This window comes from Heterodontus francisci, chromosome 31 (genome assembly GCF_036365525.1).
Source record: "Heterodontus francisci isolate sHetFra1 chromosome 31, sHetFra1.hap1, whole genome shotgun sequence".
NCBI classification, from domain to species: domain Eukaryota; kingdom Metazoa; phylum Chordata; class Chondrichthyes; order Heterodontiformes; family Heterodontidae; genus Heterodontus; species Heterodontus francisci.
Window position 1 is genome coordinate 17,322,733 of NC_090401.1, and position 21,239 is coordinate 17,343,971.

Here is a 21,239-nt window from a genome sequence, read left to right on the forward strand (position 1 = left end):
GACACCATTTTTAAAGGGCTGCCAGCCCTAATGCAAAATTTAAATATTGAAAGGGGAATTGAATTAAAATAAATGAAAACGTCTCTTTTGCCCCTCTCCCACCCCCCCAATAACAATGAAATTAATTATTTACCCTTTCCCCCAAAACATTAACCTTTACCATCTGACCTCTCCCCACCCCCAACTGCACAAACTTCAAACTATAAACCTTCCCACCATCCCCTACACCCATGATGTTAATTTGACCCCCCCCCCTCACCCCCTACTCCACACTGAGAAACAACCTCCTACCCTGCCTCCTCACCAGTGTTGTGCCTCGTTTCCTTGGACGGGGAACCGAAGGTGCAGTAGTGCCGGTCGTCAGGGTGAGGATCACGGCGGGACAACAGGAAGTGATGGGAGAGTAATTCATTCAGGTTTTTTAATTTATTTAAGTATTTACATTGCGGTCCCGCTGCTGAGCAGTGGGGGGGGCCGCCACAAGGCCTCGCCGCCGCCAGTAATATCAGGTCAGGCTCTGCCAGCGTCGAGGTCCATGGTGGGCCTCATCTGGGGTAAACTTCATTCCCGCCCCCCCCCCCCACCGCCAACGAATCTCGACGTCGAGGGCTCGTTAAAATCCAGCCCACGTAATCTGCAAATTGTTTGTCGTTCGTTGCTGTAAAACTGATTCATTGATCAATTAGTTTGTGGCAATCGAAACAAACTTGTCAATATTGAGTCAGTCATTCTACCAGTAAGTACTTGAGTAAATACTTGAAGGGCAAGCATTTACAAGGCTGTGGCGAATGAGCAGGGGAGTGGAATTAATTGGACAACTCTTTCAAAGAGCCAGCACAAGCACGATGGGCCAAATGGGCCACCTCTTATGCCGGAACTATACTTTAATAAGTATCGGTGCATTGTAGCAATGTAGACATTAATGTTTATAGATAATCTTTAACTAACAGAGTAATGTTCTGATTTGTGCCATCCTGCAACATTCTTTACTTCAACTCACTGCAAAAGGCAACTTCCATTGACAGGCCTGCACCTCCGACAATCTGAAACTTAAACTTGTGTGTGTAGTGAATGAGTCCCTTGGTTAACAATCTACCCAGTTATACCAGATATGGTGCCAAAGCAAAATACTGCAGATGTTGGAAATCTGAAATAAAAGCAGAAAATGCTCTAAATACTCAGCATCTGTGGAGAGAGAAACAGTGTTAACCTTTTGGCTTGATGATGTTGAAATTTATTGCATGATATACAATTATACAGAAAAGAAGTAAATCAGATTAACAGCAGTGTAGTACGTAAAACTATTTGCCATTGTATACTCTTTTCTCTAGCAAAATAATTCATTCAAAATCCTTCAAATTGACGTTTGACCAACTTTTTAACATAAGCGCAATCTTCTGCATTCAGGGATTTGTTTCTCTGCAGCTGCTCAGAAACATGGTTGAACAGGGTGAAATATAGAACTGACCAAAAGACGGTTACATGAATCATAGCCAGTGAGGACTCCAATTATATTATTGTTCAAGTCTGCTTCAAAGACACAATGGAGGGTGTTGAACATGATGCTATCTGAAGTACAAAGGTTTACACTTCATCTCAGCTTCACATACCCAGCACATATTAAACACTTTCATACAAACAAGATCTCCCCAACCCTGATCAATCACTGGGCCTACAATCTGGCTGGCATTCTCACAAACATATGAGCACATCAGCGACAGAGAGGACTGACTCCCCAGTAACACGGAGCACTGACTCCCCAGTAACACAGCACACTGACTCCCCGGTAACACAGAGCACTGACTCTCCAGTAACACGGAGCACTGACTTTCTATTAACACGGAGCACTGGCTCCCCAGTAACACAGCACACTGACTCCCTAGTAACACAGCACACTGACTCCCCAGTAACACAGCACAGTGAATCCCCACTAACACAGAGCACTGACTCTCCAGTAACACAGCACACTGAATCCCCACTAACACAGAGCACTGACTGTCCAGTAACACAGAGCACTGACTCCCCAGTAACACGGAGCACTGACTGTCCAGTAACACGGAGCACTGACTCCCCAGTAACACAGCGCACTGAATCCCCACTAACACAGAGCACTGACTCCCCAGTAACACAGAGCACTGACTCCCCAGTAACACGGAGCACTGACTGTCCAGTAACACGGAGCACTGACTCCCCAGTAACACAGAGCACTGACTCCCCAGTAACACAGAGCACTGACTCCCCAGTAACACGGAGCACTGACTGTCCAGTAACACGGAGCACTGACTACCCAGTAACACAGGGCACTGAATCCCCACCAACACAGCGCACTGAATCCCCACTAACACAGGGCACTGACTCCCCAGTAACACAGAGCACTGACTCTCCAGTAACACAGCACACTGACTCCCCAGTAACACAGCACACTGACTCTCCACTAACACTGAGCACTGGCTCCCCAGTAACATGGAGCACTGACTCCCCAGTAACACGGAGCACTGACTCCCCAGTAACACTGAGCACTGACTCCCCAGTAACACTGAGCACTGACTCCCCAGTAACATGGAGCACTGACTCTCCAGTAACACAGAGCACTGACTCTCCAGTAACACGGAGCACTGGCTCCCCAGTAACATGGAGCACTGACTCCCCAGTAACACGGAGCACTGACTCTCCAGTAACATGGAGCACTGACTCCCCAGTAACACGGAGCACTGACTCCCCAGTAACACGGAGCACTGACTCCCCAGTAACACGGAGCACTGACTCTCCAGTAACACAGAGCACTGACTCTCCAGTAACACAGAGCACTGACTCCCCAGTAACATGGAGCACTGACTCTCCAGTAACACAGCGCACTGACTCTCCAGTAACACTGAGCACTGGCTCCCCAGTAACATGGAGCACTGACTCCCCAGTAACACGGAGCACTGACTCCCCAGTAACACGGAGCACTGACTCCCCAGTAACACGGAGCACTGACTCTCCAGTAACACAGAGCACTGACTCTCCAGTAACACTGAGCACTGGCTCCCCAGTAACACGGAGCACTGACTCCCCAGTAACACGGAGCACTGACTCCCCAGTAACACGGAGCACTGACTCTCCAGTAACACAGAGCACTGACTCCCCAGTAACACGGAGCACTGACTCTCCAGTAACACAGAGCACTGACTCTCCAGTAACACTGAGCACTGGCTCCCCAGTAACACGGAGCACTGACTCTCCAGTAACACAGAGCACTGACTCTCCAGTAACACTGAGCACTGGCTCCCCAGTAACATGGAGCACTGACTCCCCAGTAACACTGAGCACTGACTCTCCAGTAACAGTGAGCACTGACTCCCCAGTAACACGGAGCACTGACTCCCCAGTAACACTGAGCACTGACTCTCCAGTAACACAGCACACTGACTCTCCAGTAACACGGAGCACTGACTCCCCAGTAACACAGAGCACTGACTCCCCAGTAACATGGAGCACTGACTCCCCAGTAACACAGAGCACTGACTCTCCAGTAACACAGCACACTGACTCTCCAGTAACACTGAGCACTGGCTCCCCAGTAACACGGAGCACTGACTCCCCAGTAACATGGAGCACTGACTCCCCAGTAACACAGAGCACTGACTCCCCAGTAACACGGAGCACTGACTCCCCAGTAACACTGAGCACTGACTCCCCAGTAACACTGAGCACTGACTCCCCAGTAACATGGAGCACTGACTCTCCAGTAACACAGAGCACTGACTCTCCAGTAACACGGAGCACTGGCTCCCCAGTAACATGGAGCACTGACTCCCCAGTAACACGGAGCACTGACTCTCCAGTAACATGGAGCACTGACTCCCCAGTAACACGGAGCACTGACTCCCCAGTAACACGGAGCACTGACTCCCCAGTAACACGGAGCACTGACTCTCCAGTAACACAGAGCACTGACTCTCCAGTAACACAGAGCACTGACTCCCCAGTAACATGGAGCACTGACTCTCCAGTAACACAGCGCACTGACTCTCCAGTAACACTGAGCACTGGCTCCCCAGTAACATGGAGCACTGACTCCCCAGTAACACGGAGCACTGACTCCCCAGTAACACGGAGCACTGACTCCCCAGTAACACGGAGCACTGACTCTCCAGTAACACAGAGCACTGACTCTCCAGTAACACTGAGCACTGGCTCCCCAGTAACACGGAGCACTGACTCCCCAGTAACACGGAGCACTGACTCCCCAGTAACACGGAGCACTGACTCTCCAGTAACACAGAGCACTGACTCCCCAGTAACACGGAGCACTGACTCTCCAGTAACACAGAGCACTGACTCTCCAGTAACACTGAGCACTGGCTCCCCAGTAACACGGAGCACTGACTCTCCAGTAACACAGAGCACTGACTCTCCAGTAACACTGAGCACTGGCTCCCCAGTAACATGGAGCACTGACTCCCCAGTAACACTGAGCACTGACTCTCCAGTAACAGTGAGCACTGACTCCCCAGTAACACGGAGCACTGACTCCCCAGTAACACTGAGCACTGACTCTCCAGTAACACAGCACACTGACTCTCCAGTAACACGGAGCACTGACTCCCCAGTAACACAGAGCACTGACTCCCCAGTAACATGGAGCACTGACTCCCCAGTAACACAGAGCACTGACTCTCCAGTAACACAGCACACTGACTCTCCAGTAACACTGAGCACTGGCTCCCCAGTAACACGGAGCACTGACTCCCCAGTAACATGGAGCACTGACTCCCCAGTAACACAGAGCACTGACTCCCCAGTAACACGGAGCACTGACTCCCCAGTAACACAGAGCACTGACTCTCCAGTAACACAGCACACTGACTCTCCAGTAACACGGAGCACTGACTCCCCAGTAACACAGAGCACTGACTCCCCAGTAACATGGAGCACTGACTCCCCAGTAACACAGAGCACTGACTCTCCAGTAACACAGCACACTGACTCTCCAGTAACACGGAGCACTGACTCCCCAGTAACACAGAGCACTGACTCCCCAGTAACACAGAGCACTGACTCCCCAGTAACACAGAGCACTGACTCTCCAGTAACACAGCACACTGACTCTCCAGTAACACGGAGCACTGACTCCCCAGTAACACGGAGCACTGACTCTCCAGTAACACAGAGCACTGACTCTCCAGTAACACTGAGCACTGGCTCCCCAGTAACATGGAGCACTGACTCCCCAGTAACACGGAGCACTGACTCCCCAGTAACACGGAGCACTGACTCCCCAGTAACACGGAGCACTGACTCTCCAGTAACACAGAGCACTGACTCTCCAGTAACACTGAGCACTGACTCCCCAGTAACACGGAGCACTGACTCTCCAGTAACACAGAGCACTGACTCTCCAGTAACACTGAGCACTGGCTCCCCAGTAACATGGAGCACTGACTCCCCAGTAACACTGAGCACTGACTCCCCAGTAACACAGCACACTGACTCTCCAGTAACACGGAGCACTGACTCTCCAGTAACACGGAGCACTGACTCCCCAGTAACACAGAGCACTGGCTCCCCAGTAACATGGAGCACTGACTCCCCAGTAACACAGAGCACTGACTCTCCAGTAACACGGAGCACTGACTCCCCAGTAACACAGAGCACTGGCTCCCCAGTAACATGGAGCACTGACTCCCCAGTAACACAGAGCACTGGCTCCCCAGTAACATGGAGCACTGACTCCCCAGTAACACAGAGCACTGACTCTCCAGTAACACGGAGCACTGACTCCCCAGTAACACTGAGCACTGACTCTCCAGTAACACAGCACACTGACTCTCCAGTAACACTGAGCACTGGCTCCCCAGTAACATGGAGCACTGACTCCCCAGTAACACAGAGCACTGACTCTCCAGTAACACAGCACACTGACTCTCCAGTAACACTGAGCACTGGCTCCCCAGTAACATGGAGCACTGACTCCCCAGTAACACAGAGCACTGACTCTCCAGTAACACGGAGCACTGACTCCCCAGTAACACAGAGCACTGACTCCCCAGTAACACAGAGCACTGACTCTCCAGTAACACAGCACACTGACTCTCCAGTAACACGGAGCACTGACTCCCCAGTAACACAGCACACTGACTCTCCACTAACACTGAGCACTGGCTCCCCAGTAACATGGAGCACTGACTCCCCAGTAACACGGAGCACTGACTCCCCAGTAACACGGAGCACTGACTCTCCAGTAACACAGAGCACTGGCTCCCCAGTAACATGGAGCACTGACTCTCCAGTAACACTGAGCACTGGCTCCCCAGTAACACAGAGCACTGGCTCCCCAGTAACACTGAGCACTGGCTCCCCAGTAACACAGAGCACTGGCTCCCCAGTAACACAGAGCACTGACTCTCCAGTAACACTGAGCACTGGCTCCCCAGTAACACAGAGCACTGGCTCCCCAGTAACACTGAGCACTGGCTCCCCAGTAACACAGAGCACTGACTCTCCAGTAACACAGAGCACTGACTCTCCAGTAACACTGAGCACTGGCTCCCCAGTAACATGGAGCACTGACTCCCCAGTAACACAGAGCACTGACTCTCCAGTAACACAGCACACTGACTCTCCAGTAACACTGAGCACTGGCTCCCCAGTAACATGGAGCACTGACTCCCCAGTAACACAGAGCACTGACTCTCCAGTAACACAGCACACTGACTCTCCAGTAACACGGAGCACTGACTCCCCAGTAACACAGAGCACTGACTCTCCAGTAACACAGCACACTGACTCTCCAGTAACACGGAGCACTGACTCCCCAGTAACACAGCACACTGACTCTCCACTAACACTGAGCACTGACTCCCCAGTAACACGGAGCACTGACTCTCCAGTAACACAGAGCACTGACTCTCCAGTAACACTGAGCACTGGCTCCCCAGTAACATGGAGCACTGACTCCCCAGTAACATGGAGCACTGACTCCCCAGTAACACAGAGCACTGACTCTCCAGTAACACTGAGCACTGACTCCCCAGTAACACGGAGCACTGACTCTCCAGTAACACAGAGCACTGACTCTCCAGTAACACTGAGCACTGACTCCCCAGTAACACGGAGCACTGACTCTCCAGTAACACAGAGCACTGACTCCCCAGTAACACGGAGCACTGACTCTCCAGTAACACAGAGCACTGACTCTCCAGTAACACAGAGCACTGACTCCCCAGTAACACTGAGCACTGACTCCCCAGTAACACGGAGCACTGACTCTCCAGTAACACAGAGCACTGACTCTCCAGTAACACTGAGCACTGACTCCCCAGTAACATGGAGCACTGACTCCCCAGTAACACAGAGCACTGACTCCCCAGTAACATGGAGCACTGACTCCCCAGTAACACTGAGCACTGACTCACCAGTAACACTGAGCACTGACTCACCAGTAACACTGAGCACTGGCTCCCCAGTAACATGGAGCACTGACTCTCCAGTAACACTGAGCACCGGCTCCCCAGTAACATGGAGCACTGACTCTCCAGTAACACAGAGCACTGACTCTCCAGTAACACTGAGCACTGACTCCCCAGTAACATGGAGCACTGACTCCCCAGTAACACAGAGCACTGACTCCCCAGTAACATGGAGCACTGACTCCCCAGTAACACTGAGCACTGACTCACCAGTAACACTGAGCACTGACTCACCAGTAACACTGAGCACTGGCTCCCCAGTAACATGGAGCACTGACTCTCCAGTAACACTGAGCACCGGCTCCCCAGTAACATGGAGCACTGACTCCCCAGTAACACGGAGCACTGGCTCCCCAGTAACATGGAGCACTGACTCCCCAGTAACACGGAGCACTGACTCTCCAGTAACACAGAGCACTGACTCCCCAGTAACACGGAGCACTGACTCCCCAGTAACATGGAGCACTGACTCCCCAGTAACATGGAGCACTGACTCCCCAGTAACATGGAGCACTGACTCCCCAGTAACATGGAGCACTGACTCTCCAGTAACACAGAGCACTGACTCCCCAGTAACACGGAGCACTGACTCTCCAGTAACACAGAGCACTGACTCCCCAGTAACACTGAGCACTGACTCTCCAGTAACATGGAGCACTGACTCCCCAGTAACACGGAGCACTGACTCTCCAGTAACACAGAGCACTGACTCCCCAGTAACACGGAGCACTGACTCCCCAGTAACATGGAGCACTGACTCCCCAGTAACATGGAGCACTGACTCCCCAGTAACATGGAGCACTGACTCCCCAGTAACACGGAGCACTGACTCTCCAGTAACACAGAGCACTGACTTGCCAGTAACACGGAGCACTGACTCCCCAGTAACACGGAGCACTGACTCCCCAGTAACATGGAGCACTGACTCTCCAGTAACACAGAGCACTGACTCTCCAGTAACACTGAGCACTGACTCCCCAGTAACATGGAGCACTGACTCTCCAGTAACACTGAGCACTGGCTCCTCAGTAACATGGAGCACTGACTCTCCAGTAACACAGAGCACTGACTCTCCAGTAACACTGAGCACTGGCTCCCCAGTAACATGGAGCACTGACTCTCCAGTAACACAGAGCACTGACTCTCCAGTAACACTGAGCACTGGCTCCCCAGTAACATGGAACACTGACTCCCCAGTAACACAGAGCACTGACTCTCCAGTAACACAGAGCACTGACTCTCCAGTAACACTGAGCACTGGCTCCCCAGTAACATGGAGCACTGACTCCCCAGTAACACAGCGCACTGACTCTCCAGTAACACTGAGCACTGACTCCCCAGTAACACAGAGCACTGACTCTCCAGTAACACAGAGCACTGACTCTCCAGTAACACTGAGCACTGACTCCCCAGTAACATGGAGCACTGACTCCCCAGTAACACTGAGCACTGACTCTCCAGTAACACAGAGCACTGACTCCCCAGTAACACTGAGCACTGACTCCCCAGTAACACAGAGCACTGACTCCCCAGTAACACTGAGCACTGACTCCCCAGTAACATGGAGCACTGACTCCCCAGTAACACTGAGCACTGACTCCCCAGTAACACTGAGCACTGACTCCCCAGTAACACTGAGCACTGACTCCCCAGTAACACTGAGCACTGACTCCCCAGTAACACTGAGCACTGACTCCCCAGTAACACAGAGCACTGACTCCCCAGTAACACTGAGCACTGACTCCCCAGTAACATGGAGCACTGACTCCCCAGTAACACGGAGCACTGACTCTCCAGTAACACAGAGCACTGACTCCCCAGTAACACGGAGCACTGACTCCCCAGTAACACGGAGCACTGACTCCCCAGTAACATGGAGCACTGACTCTCCAGTAACACAGAGCACTGACTCTCCAGTAACACTGAGCACTGACTCCCCAGTAACATGGAGCACTGACTCTCCAGTAACACTGAGCACTGGCTCCTCAGTAACATGGAGCACTGACTCTCCAGTAACACAGAGCACTGACTCTCCAGTAACACTGAGCACTGGCTCCCCAGTAACATGGAGCACTGACTCTCCAGTAACACAGAGCACTGACTCTCCAGTAACACTGAGCACTGGCTCCCCAGTAACATGGAACACTGACTCCCCAGTAACACAGAGCACTGACTCTCCAGTAACACAGAGCACTGACTCTCCAGTAACACTGAGCACTGGCTCCCCAGTAACATGGAGCACTGACTCCCCAGTAACACAGCGCACTGACTCTCCAGTAACACTGAGCACTGACTCCCCAGTAACACAGAGCACTGACTCTCCAGTAACACAGAGCACTGACTCTCCAGTAACACTGAGCACTGACTCCCCAGTAACATGGAGCACTGACTCCCCAGTAACACTGAGCACTGACTCTCCAGTAACACAGAGCACTGACTCCCCAGTAACACTGAGCACTGACTCCCCAGTAACACAGAGCACTGACTCCCCAGTAACACTGAGCACTGACTCCCCAGTAACATGGAGCACTGACTCCCCAGTAACACTGAGCACTGACTCCCCAGTAACACTGAGCACTGACTCCCCAGTAACACTGAGCACTGACTCCCCAGTAACACAGAGCACTGACTCCCCAGTAACACTGAGCACTGACTCCCCAGTAACATGGAGCACTGACTCCCCAGTAACACTGAGCACTGACTCCCCAGTAACACTGAGCACTGACTCCCCAGTAACATGGAGCACTGACTCCCCAGTAACACAGAGCACTGACTCCCCAGTAACATGGAGCACTGACTCCCCAGTAACACTGAGCACTGACTCTCCAGTAACACAGAGCACTGACTCCCCAGTAACACTGAGCACCGGCTCCCCAGTAACACTGAGCACTGACTCCCCAGTAACATGGAGCACTGACTCCCCAGTAACACAGAGCACTGACTCCCCAGTAACACTGAGCACTGACTCCCCAGTAACACTGAGCACTGACTCCCCAGTAACACTGAGCACTGGCTCCCCAGTAACACTGAGCACTGGCTCCCCAGTAACACTGAGCACTGACTCCCCAGTAACACTGAGCACTGACTCCCCAGTAACACAGAGCACTGACTCCCCAGTAACACTGAGCACTGACTCCCCAGTAACACTGAGCACTGGCTCCCCAGTAACACTGAGCACTGACTCTCCAGTAACACAGAGCACTGACTCCCCAGTAACACTGAGCACTGACTCCCCAGTAACACTGAGCACTGGCTCCCCAGTAACACTGAGCACTGACTCCCCAGTAACACTGAGCACTGACTCCCCAGTAACACAGAGCACTGACTCCCCAGTAACACTGAGCACTGGCTCCCCAGTAACACTGAGCACTGGCTCCCCAGTAACACTGAGCACTGACTCCCCAGTAACACTGAGCACTGACTCCCCAGTAACACAGAGCACTGACTCTCCAGTAACACAGAGCACTGACTCCCCAGTAACACTGAGCACTGACTCCCCAGTAACACTGAGCACTGACTCTCCAGTAATGCAGAGCACAGACATTCCAGTATCAGAGCAGGGCACATCAATTCCCATCAGTAACAGAACCGATGCTACACACCTGTATAACTTTGCCATTCTTTCTCTGCAGGTACGGCATGGCTTTTGAGCACGAGCCCACGCTGCACTCAGGTATTAATGTCGCTGTGTTCCTCATGGCAGCAGGACATCAGTTTGACACATCACCTGAGCTTCGCAAAATAGGTAACATTTATTGTATGAATCATCTCTATTGGACAGGATTAGTTAAAAACGCATGACCAGTAATAGAGTTTTACCTCACCATAATAGTGTTAAGTCGGAATAGATGCATATGCTGGTCTTGTTGCTTTAATTAGTTTAACATAAAAACAAAGGCTGTTCGTGGGATGCGGTTTGAATTAAAATCAGGGTGTGTCCTGGCAAAACTTGGCCAAACTCAGTGCTTTGTGTTGCTGAGGGGTAACCCACGAAGGGACACCAATCTGAAACGTTAACTCTGTTTCTGTCTCCACAGATGCTGCTTGACCTGCTGAGCATTTCCGGCATTTTCTGTTTTTATTTTAGATTTCTGGTATCCAGAGTACTTTGCTCTGTATTACTGTTTTTTTCTGGCAATTTCACTCCCAAGTAGTATGGCACGTATTGAGTATGGCCATGGATTGTATTAGCCTGGAAATTGTCCAACCTGACACTTGTGATATTGGTGAATTACTAAATGGTAATTCTGGGGAGCCGCATGTTTCTTACCCATTTCTTGCAGGTAACTTGCTGTTCAGGGAAAGTTTGTACAGTGCTACAGATGAACCTTACAGTAATTACACTGGGTACTGCCACCGTAGCAGGGGAGGCTGGATATACATGAGGGAGATAGGAATAGAAGGACATGCTGATCGGGTAAGATGAGGCTTATGTGGAGCATAAGCACTGGCATAGACCATCTGAGCCATTACTGTGCTGTAAATTCTATGTAATAGATACTTAATTGGAAATTGCACCCTATTGTAATGCTAGCATATCACTCACATTCCACCCTTGTATTCCACCACTGCGGATGGGTCTGCAGTCTTGTTACTTACCCTGCAACCTGTAAAGTGAGCTCCTATACACTCCATCTGAAGCCAATGCCTTTTGTGGGCTATGGGGATTGCATTCAGTGTTGTAATAGAATCCTAGAAATTACAGAAGGAGGACCACCATGACTACACTGGTGACAGCTCTTGAACTGGGCCTATCTAACCCTACTTTTGGGCTATGTTCTACTATAATGTAGTATTTGTTAAGACAATTCAAACTCAATGGCTTCATTAATATCCTTTAAGAAAGGAAACCTACCGTTCTTCCCCAGTCTGTGCCTTCAGTACGATACCAACATGGCTGCCTTTGAAGGAGCCAAATAAGCCCCTTTCGGGGGAAATGGTGGGGTCATTTTGACTTTGGACAATAGTGTAAAACAGATGATATTGAATTAGCCTGTAAGGATTCCATTCCATTCTCCCAGTTACTCCGTCTCTGATGCATCTGTTCTGATGATGCAACCTTCCACAACAGCGCAACTGACATGTCTTCCTTTTTCCTCAGCCGAGGATTCCCCCCCACTGTGGTTGACAGGGCCTTCAATCCATGTCCAGCCCATTTCCCGCACTTCTGCCCTCACCCCCTTCTCCTCCCTCCCCGAACCGCGACAGGGTTCCCCTTGTCCTCACTTTCCACCACACCAGCCTCCACATCCAAAGGATCATCTTCCTCCATTTCCGCCACCTCCAGTGTGATACCTCCACCAAATGCATCTTCCCGTCCCTTCCCCTGTCAGCATTCCAAAGGAATCGTTCCCTTCGTGACACCCTGGTCCAATCCTCCATTACCCCCGACACCTCGTCCCCTTCCCACGGCACCTTCCCCTGCAATCGCAGGAGGTGTAATACCTGCCCTTTTACCTCCTCTCTGCTCACTATCCAAGGCCCCAAACACTCATTCCAGGTGAAGCAGTGATTTACTTGTACCTCTTTCAACTTAGTATACTGTATTCACTGCTCACAATGCGGTCTCCTCTACACTGGGGAGACCAAACATAGACTGGGTGACCGCTTTGCGGAACACCTCCACTCAGTCTGCAAGCTTGACCCCAAACTTCCAGTTGCTTGCCATTTCAACACACCCCCCTGCTCTCATACTCACATATCTGTCCTTGGCCTGCTCCAGTGAATACAGGTGTGCTCCAGTGAACATCAACGCAAGCTCGAGGAACAGCACCTCATTTTCCGACGAGGCACGCTACAGTGTTCCAGACTGAACATTGAGTTCAATAATTTCAGAGCATGACTGGTCACCCCCTTTTTTATTATTATTTTGTTTAATCTTTTTTTTAACCATGTATCTGCCTTAAACTGGGTTTTTCATGTCTGTGCTTTTGAGTAGGGCTGTTCATTATTCTGTCAATAACACTCTCTGCACTAATGCTTTGTCTTTCTCCACACTATCAGTGCACTCTCTTTGCCTTTGTCCCACAGCCTCCTTGTCAGTTAATCTTTCTGGCCCTCCGTCCTATCACACACCTTCCCTTTTGTTCTCTTTCCCCCCCCCACTCCCACTTTACTCGCTTAAAACCTACTACATTTCTAATCTTGCTAGTTCTGATGAAAGGTCACAGACCTGAAATGTTAACTCTGCTTTTCTCTACAGATGCTGCCTGACCTGCTGAGTATTTCCAGCAATTTTTGTTTTTGTATTGAATCAGCCATCTGTTTTACATCTCTCCTTGTAAAATAGGTTTTAATATCCGATTTCATGTTGGTGATGATCCAACCATTAGAAATCCTACATAAATGCATGATCAATTAAGATACTGCAGCATTTTGAAGTGTTTGCATGTGTTGCACTGCTTTTAAGACTTTTGCAAACTGGGACAAGTTAATAGAGTGTTTACATAGCAAAATGAAATATATGTCAAGGTACTTTGTAGCCACATAGTAAATGTTACTTGAACCCAAGATAAATATATGAAAAGGCTGCATAGCTCATTTCGGTTCATCTATTCACAAAGAATTATTTGCACAGCCAAAATGACCCCAACCAGAGCGTTTCTGCTCCGTTACATGTGTATCCGGAAAGACTGAACAGACTGAAGCTGTTTTCTCTAGAAAAGAAAAGGCTGAGAATTGATCTAAATAGAGGTCTTTAAAATGATGAAGGGATTTGACAGGGTGGATGTAGAGAAGGTGCTTCCAGTTGTGGGAAGTCCAAAACTACAAATGTAGTACCACATGGAGAAGTTGAAGTGAATATTATAAATGCATTTAAAGGGAAGCTAGGTAAGTACATGAGGGAGAAAGAAATATGCTGATGTAGTTAGATGAAGGAGGTAGGAGGAGACGTTTTGGCGTATAAACACTGGCACAGACCCAGTGGGCCGAATGGCCTGTTCCTGTACTGTTAGTTCTATGTAAATTTATGTATCGGTGATACATACTCCAGTCACCTTCTTTCATGGCAACTCTACTCTTGCCTCATTATTCAGCCTCCTGATGCTTGTGTTTCTTCCCTGGACCACTTTAAGGTACTTAATATTTAATTTGCTTTTTAATGTCCCAAACTGGACAGTACTCAAGGTGTCTGAGCAGAACATGATGAACTTTCAGTGTAAAGTCTTGTGACTTTTATTCTACTGATTTAGAAATTTAGTTCAGTATTTTGCTACTTTGCAGATCCATATTCTAAAGTAAACCCTTTTTTTAGTTCATTCTGGGGCTGTGGGCACCACTGGTAAAGCCTGGACTTATTGCCCATCCTTCAATGCCATGAGCAGATGATGGGCTTCCTCCTTGAACTGCTGCAGTCCGTGTGGTGTAGCTGCACCCAGAGTGCTGTTAGATAGGGAGTTCCAGGATTCTGACCCAGTGGCAACAAAGGAACACAGTCTATGTCCTGCACTTTATTGTGCTGTGCTATCTCATTTTTCTCTAATTTAGTAGTTCTTCATTAACGCATAAAGTATCTGAAGGCGAGATCCAAATGCCTTTGTCCAAAGTCCAGACGTACAGATCTCGATTTTATTCCCCTCCCACCCACGCCTTCCGTTGAACAGGGAAAAATGGGGCAAGAGGCGAAAACCGTGAAAATCACGATCCTGCCTTCAACGCCCGCATTCACCGTAATGTCAACGGTGATGATTCAGGCCCTGGAAGAGGCTCCCGCTGAAAGAATGCGGGATCCTACTTGAGATGCAAAAACCGTAGCCTGACGATGTCAGGTGTGAGATGCCGTTTTGGTGAAGCCAACGGTGCAGTGGCAGAAAAAGGCCATCAGCTTATGATGATTCATAATTCACCAGGTATCTCTTCCTCACCGCAAGTTGCTGACCAATTAGTACATTAAAAACAGCGTGCGTTGTTTGGTCCCCATTATTTTTTCGGCAAATTTTGGGCCATTATATTGTAAACACACTCAGGTTTTGGGGATATTTAGTATTCCTGGATGTGTTAGTAGCATGTTGTAATAGAGATTGATTAGTGCTTAGCAATCTGTCACATCAGACCTTTCAATAGACTTACTTGTTTGTTCTATTTTAAGACCCGAATACAGACTTTTCTGGCATTTGTTTGTGAGGAATTAAACTCCAACTGTGGACAAAGTGGACCTATGGACTGGCTAGAAATGCTCCTTGGGATCTGCTTCCTAATGAAACTGCTTTTGAATTTGTGCAGGGATGAAACTGAGTAGCCTGTTGGGACGAAAGGGAAGTCTGGAGAAGATCCAGTTCTACTGGGACGTGGGATTTTTCTTGGGCGCCAGCATCTTATTCAATGACCAAACAAAGATCATTCAGGCCTCGGAAAAGCTGTACAAATTGAACGCACCTGTCTGGTAAGTCAGGAGTCATTATTCAGGTCTGAAATCTCACAATGTATTTCAAAGAGACAGCTTCACTATCACAGTACCCATTGAGAAACCAGCTGAAATAAATTGTGATTCATCAAATTCCTTCCCCTCAAACCTTGTCTCCTGTGGGAGCATTTCTGCATATTCTCAGGGAAATTGGCTCAACCTGGTTGTGCTTAATGTCCATGTTTGAAATTGTGTGATCTTTCAATTCGCCAGGAACAATTTTACTTGTGTTCCTTCAGCTCGTTTACATAGGAACATAGGAAATAGAAGCAGGAGTAGGCCATTCGGCCCCTCGTGCCTGCTCCACATTTAACCAGATCATGGCTGATATCTACCTCAATACCATTTTCCTGCACTATCCCCATATTCCTTGATATCTTTAATATCTAGAAATCTCTGTCTTGAACATAGTCAACGACTGAGCCTCTACAGCCCTTTGGGGTAGAGAATTCCAAAGATTCACCACCCTCTGAATAAAGAAATTCCCCCTCATCTCAGTTCTAAATGGCTGCCTCTTATTCTGAGACAGTGTTCCCTGGTTCCAGATCCACCCCAGCCTGGGAAACATCTTTCCTGCATTTATGCTGTTGAGTCCTGTAAGAATTTTGTATGTTTGAATGAGATCACCTCACATTCTTTCAAACTCTAGAGAATATAGACCCAGTTTCCGCAATCTCTCATCATAGGACAATCCCGCCATCCCAGGGATCAGGCTGGTGAACTGTTATTACACTCCCTGTATGGCCAGAATGTCTTTATTTGGGAAACGTTCCCTGCTCCCTCTGACTGTGTGACTCGGTAACTAGTCCCTGCACCCTCTGACTGTGTGACTCGGTAACTAGTCCCTGCTCCCTCTGACTGTGTGACTCGGTAACTAGTCCCTGCTCCCTCTGACTGTGTGACTCGGTAACTAGTCCCTGCTCCCTCTGACTGTGTGACTCGGTAACTAGTCCCTGCTCCCTCTGACTGTGTGACTCGGTAACTAGTCCCTGCTCCCTCTGACTGTGTGACTCGGTAACTAGTCCCTGCTCCCACTGACTGTGTGACCCGGTAACTAGTCCCTGCTCCCTCTGACTGTGTGACTCGGTAACTAGTCCCTGCTCCCTCTGACTGTGTGACCCGGTAACTAGTCCCTGCTCCCACTGACTGTGTGACTCGGTAACTAGTCCCTGCTCCCTCTGACTGTGTGACTCGGTAACTAGTCCCTGCTCCCTCTGACTGTGTGACTCGGTAACTAGTCCCTGCTCCCACTGACTGTGTGACCCGGTAACTAGTCCCTGCTCCCTCTGACTGTGTGACTCGGTAACTAGTCCCTGCTCCCACTGACTGTGTGACCCGGTAACTAGTCCCTGCTCCCTCTGACTGTGTGACTCGGTAACTAGTCCCTGCTCCCTCTGACTGTGTGACTCGGTAACTAGTCCCTGCTCCCTCTGACTGTGTGACTCGGTAACTAGTCCCTGCTCCCACTGACTGTGTGACCCGGTAACTAGTCCCTGCTCCCTCTGACTGTGTGACTCGGTAACTAGTCCCTGCTCCCTCTGACTGTGTGACCCGGTAACTAGTCCCTGCTCCCACTGACTGTGTGACTCGGTAACTAGTCCCTGCTCCCTCTGACTGTGTGACTCGGTAACTAGTCCCTGCTCCCTCTGACTGTGTGACTCGGTAACTAGTCCCTGCTCCCACTGACTGTGTGACCCGGTAACTAGTCCCTGCTCCCTCTGACTGTGTGACTCGGTAACTAGTCCCTGCTCCCACTGACTGTGTGACCCGGTAACTAGTCCCTGCTCCCACTGACTGTGTGACCCGGTAACTAGTCCCTGCTCCCACTGACTGTGTGACCCGGTAACTAGTCCCTGCTCCCACTGACTGTGTGACCCGGTAACTAGTCCCTGCTCCCACTGACTGTGTGACCCGGTAACTAGTCCCTGCTCCCACTGACTGTGTGACCCGGTAACTAGTCCCTGCTCCCTCTGACTGTGTGACTCGGTAACTAGTCCCTGCTCCCACTGACTGTGTGACCCGGTAACTAGTCCCTGCTCCCTCTGACTGTGTGACTCGGTAACTAGTCCCTGCTCCCACTGACTGTGTGACCCGGTAACTAGTCCCTGCTCCCTCTGACTGTGTGACTCGGTAACTAGTCCCTGCTCCCTTTCACTGTTGATCTCAACTTAAAAGGGAAAATATAAGCTGCACTTGAAAAATCTGGACCTTGCTAAGATAGCCCCTGTCCTTCTGCCTCCAATCATCGTGCCACTTCACTCTCACCAGTGGTTACCCATAAGTCCATCCTCTCGGTGCACACCTTCCTGCACCAGTTGGAAAGCAAACATACTCTCCAATTACCCGATTGGATGAATCTTGACTGTCAATCAACAAGCCTTTTTTTCTCATCACTAATATTTTTCGATTTTTTTAAATGCCCCAATGATTTTTCTGCAGGGGTTTCTCAGTGTCGGACAGATGAAGGGTCCTGGATACTCTGGGGCTTTTGGGGTGGTTGCTGACCCCCAATTCTGGCATGCTTTGGAAGTAGGAGAGCTCAGTGCAAGGGTTAAGGTGGCCGAAGCTGGATTTGATTCATTTCAGGAAAGTTCAGGTGGCTGCAATTGTTTCAACTATGTTGTCCACCAGAAATCTGTCCCTGAATGGCTAGTCTATGAGATGTTGGGATTTATTCAAGCAACTTTGTCACATGTAGTGTGACTTGCATGCATGCCTCTCCAGTGTTATTTTGTGAATTCTTGGAAACCACCCCCCCCCACCCCCGCCTCCCCCTTTGCTCCCCACCCCCCATCATGAAGGCACACAGATCCCAAGCTGCAGTCCAGCCCTTCGGGTTCCCAATCCTCCAGATTAACCCAGAGTCTCCAGGAATGAAGTATATATGTCCTGGATAATACTGCAAGCAACCCAGGAACAAAAATCATAGGAGCAATTAAAAATAATTTTTTTTGTAATTTTCTCTGAACATTTTTGTTCACCATGGTGAATAAGGTTGGTGAGCTATAAGAACAAGTAGACATGCAGGAATATGATGTAGTGGCAGTGTTACGACCAGGTGAGCAATGTGTCTAGGGGTCTGTTGCTATCTTCACCTGGTCTTATTGTAACAGGGTTTAGTTTTAAACACAGTGTTTGAGCTCCCCCTTTGTGAATCCTGGTTCACAACTTTCCGATTATAAGGCAAAGAAATGAGCACAAACAGGCTCAGGAAGAGGAGGCCAGGATAGAATCCATTTGATTAGAGTTAGGAAGCAAAAATGGGATGATCATGCTATTGGAGATATTTTGTAGGCCTCCAAATAGTGAGAGAGAGGGAGATAGAGGAGCAAATCTGCAGGAAAATGATGGAGATGTGCAAGTATTATCGAGTGGTGATATTAAGGGACTTTAGTTGCCCAAATATCAATTGGAATAATGTTAGAGTAAAGGGAAAGGAGGGGAGGAATTTCTGAAATGTGTTCTGGAGAACGTGCTTGACCAGTATGTTCTCAGTCCAACCAGAAAGGAGGCATTACTGGTGCTGGTGCTGGGAAATGAGATGAGCGAAGTGGACCAAGTGTCTGTGGTGGAGCACTTGGGTAAGAGTGATCATTATATTAGACTTAGATTAGTAATGGAGAAGAGCAAGGAACAATCTAAAGTAGATTGGAAGAGGGCTAACTTCAATGGGATGAGAAGGGATCTAGCCAGAGTAAAATGGAACCATAGATTGACCGAAAAACGCTAACAGAGCAAAGGGTGATCTTTAAGGAAGAGACGTTTCGTGTACAGGCTAAGCACATTCCAATAAGGGTGAAAGGTAAGGAAAACAAAGCCGGGGCTCCTCGGAAGATGAGGGAGATTGAGAATATGATGGAACAAAAAAGGGGCGGGGGGTGTGGTATGATGCATGTTAGGTGAATTCTTCAGGTGAGAACCTGGCCAAATACAATGTGTTGAGAGGGAAAGTGAAGAGGAAAGTGCAACTGGCAAAGAGAGAATATGAGAATAGAATGGCAGTTAACATAATAGGGAACCCAAAAATCTTCGACCTGCATGTAAATAGTAAGCAGGTAATAAGAGGTAGCATGGGACCGATTAGGAACAAAGAGGGTGATGTATGTTAGAGGCGCATAGCAAGGCTAGAATAGTAATGAGTACTTTGTATCGGTGTTTACTAAGGAAGAGAATGCTGACAAAATATTGGTTGAAGCAGAGATCACAGAGGTAATGGATGGGGTGAAAATTGATAGACAGGATGTACTGGAAAGGCTGGCTATGCTTAAAGTGGATACGTGAATGACCAGATGGTTTGCATCACAGGTTGATAAAGGAAGTGGGGGGTGAAGATTGTGGAAGGGCTTGACATAATCTTCCAAACTCTCCGAGATATGGGTGAGGTGCCAGAGGATTGGAGAGTTCTAAATGTGACACCCCTATTCAAGAAAGGGTGTAAGGATATTCCTAGTAACTACAGGCTGGTCAGTTTAACATCTGTGGTGGGTAAGGTTTTAGAAACAATAATTAGGGGAAAGAAAATCAACAGGCACTTGGAGAGGTTTGAGTTAATTAGGAATGGTCAAGTGCCAGGCACTGCCTGTGTGGAGTTTGCAAGTTCTCCCTGTGACCGCGTGGGTTTTCGCCGGGTGCTCCGGTTTCCTCCCACAGCCAAAGACTTGCAGGTGATAGGTAAATTGGCTGTTGTAAATTGCCCCTAGTGTAGGTAGGTGGTAGGGAATATGGGATTACTGTAGGGTTAGTATAAATGTGTGGTTGTTGGTCGGCGCAGACTTGGTGGGCCGAAGGGCCTGTTTCAGTGCTGTATCTCTAAATAAATAAAATAAAATAAATGACCATCTCCAACAAGAGAGAATCTAACCATCTCCCCTTGACATTCAACGGCATTACCATCGCTGAATTCCCCCACTATCAACATCCTAGGGGCTACCATTGACCAGAAACTGAACTGGAGTAGCCATATAAATACCGTGGCTACAAGAGCAGGTCAGAGGCTAGGAATCCTGAGGCGAGTAACTCACCTCCTGACTCCCAAAGCCTGTCCACCATCTACAAGGCACAAGTCAGGAGTGTGATGCAATACGCTCCACTTGCCTGGATGGGTGCAGCTCCAACAACACTCAAGAAGCTCAACAACATCCAGGACAAAGCAGCCCGCTTGATTGGCACCCCATCTACAAACATTCACTCCCTCCACCATCGACGCACAGTGGCAGCAGTGTGTACCGTCTACAAGATGCACTGCAGCAACACACCAAGGCTCCTTAGACAGCACCTTCCAAACCCACGACCTCTACCAACTAGAAGGACAAGGGCAGCAAATACATGGGAACACCACCACCTGCAAGTTCCCCTCCAAGTCACACACCATCCTGACTTGG

General features: G+C 49.2%; 1 protein-coding gene across 5 annotated transcripts in view; it reads left to right on the forward strand.

Moving 5' to 3' along the window:
- The window catches only part of LOC137347077 (mitogen-activated protein kinase kinase kinase 5-like), a 296,319-nt gene that overhangs the window by 102,764 nt on the left and 172,316 nt on the right, over nucleotides 1-21,239 (forward strand). For all 5 annotated transcript variants that reach the window (XM_068011119.1, XM_068011121.1, XM_068011120.1 and 2 more), the window contains 2 exons: nucleotides 11,087-11,199; nucleotides 15,678-15,837. In XM_068011119.1, coding sequence (XP_067867220.1) covers nucleotides 11,087-11,199; nucleotides 15,678-15,837 — 273 coding nt within the window. The remainder of the gene's footprint in view (nucleotides 1-11,086; nucleotides 11,200-15,677; nucleotides 15,838-21,239) is intronic.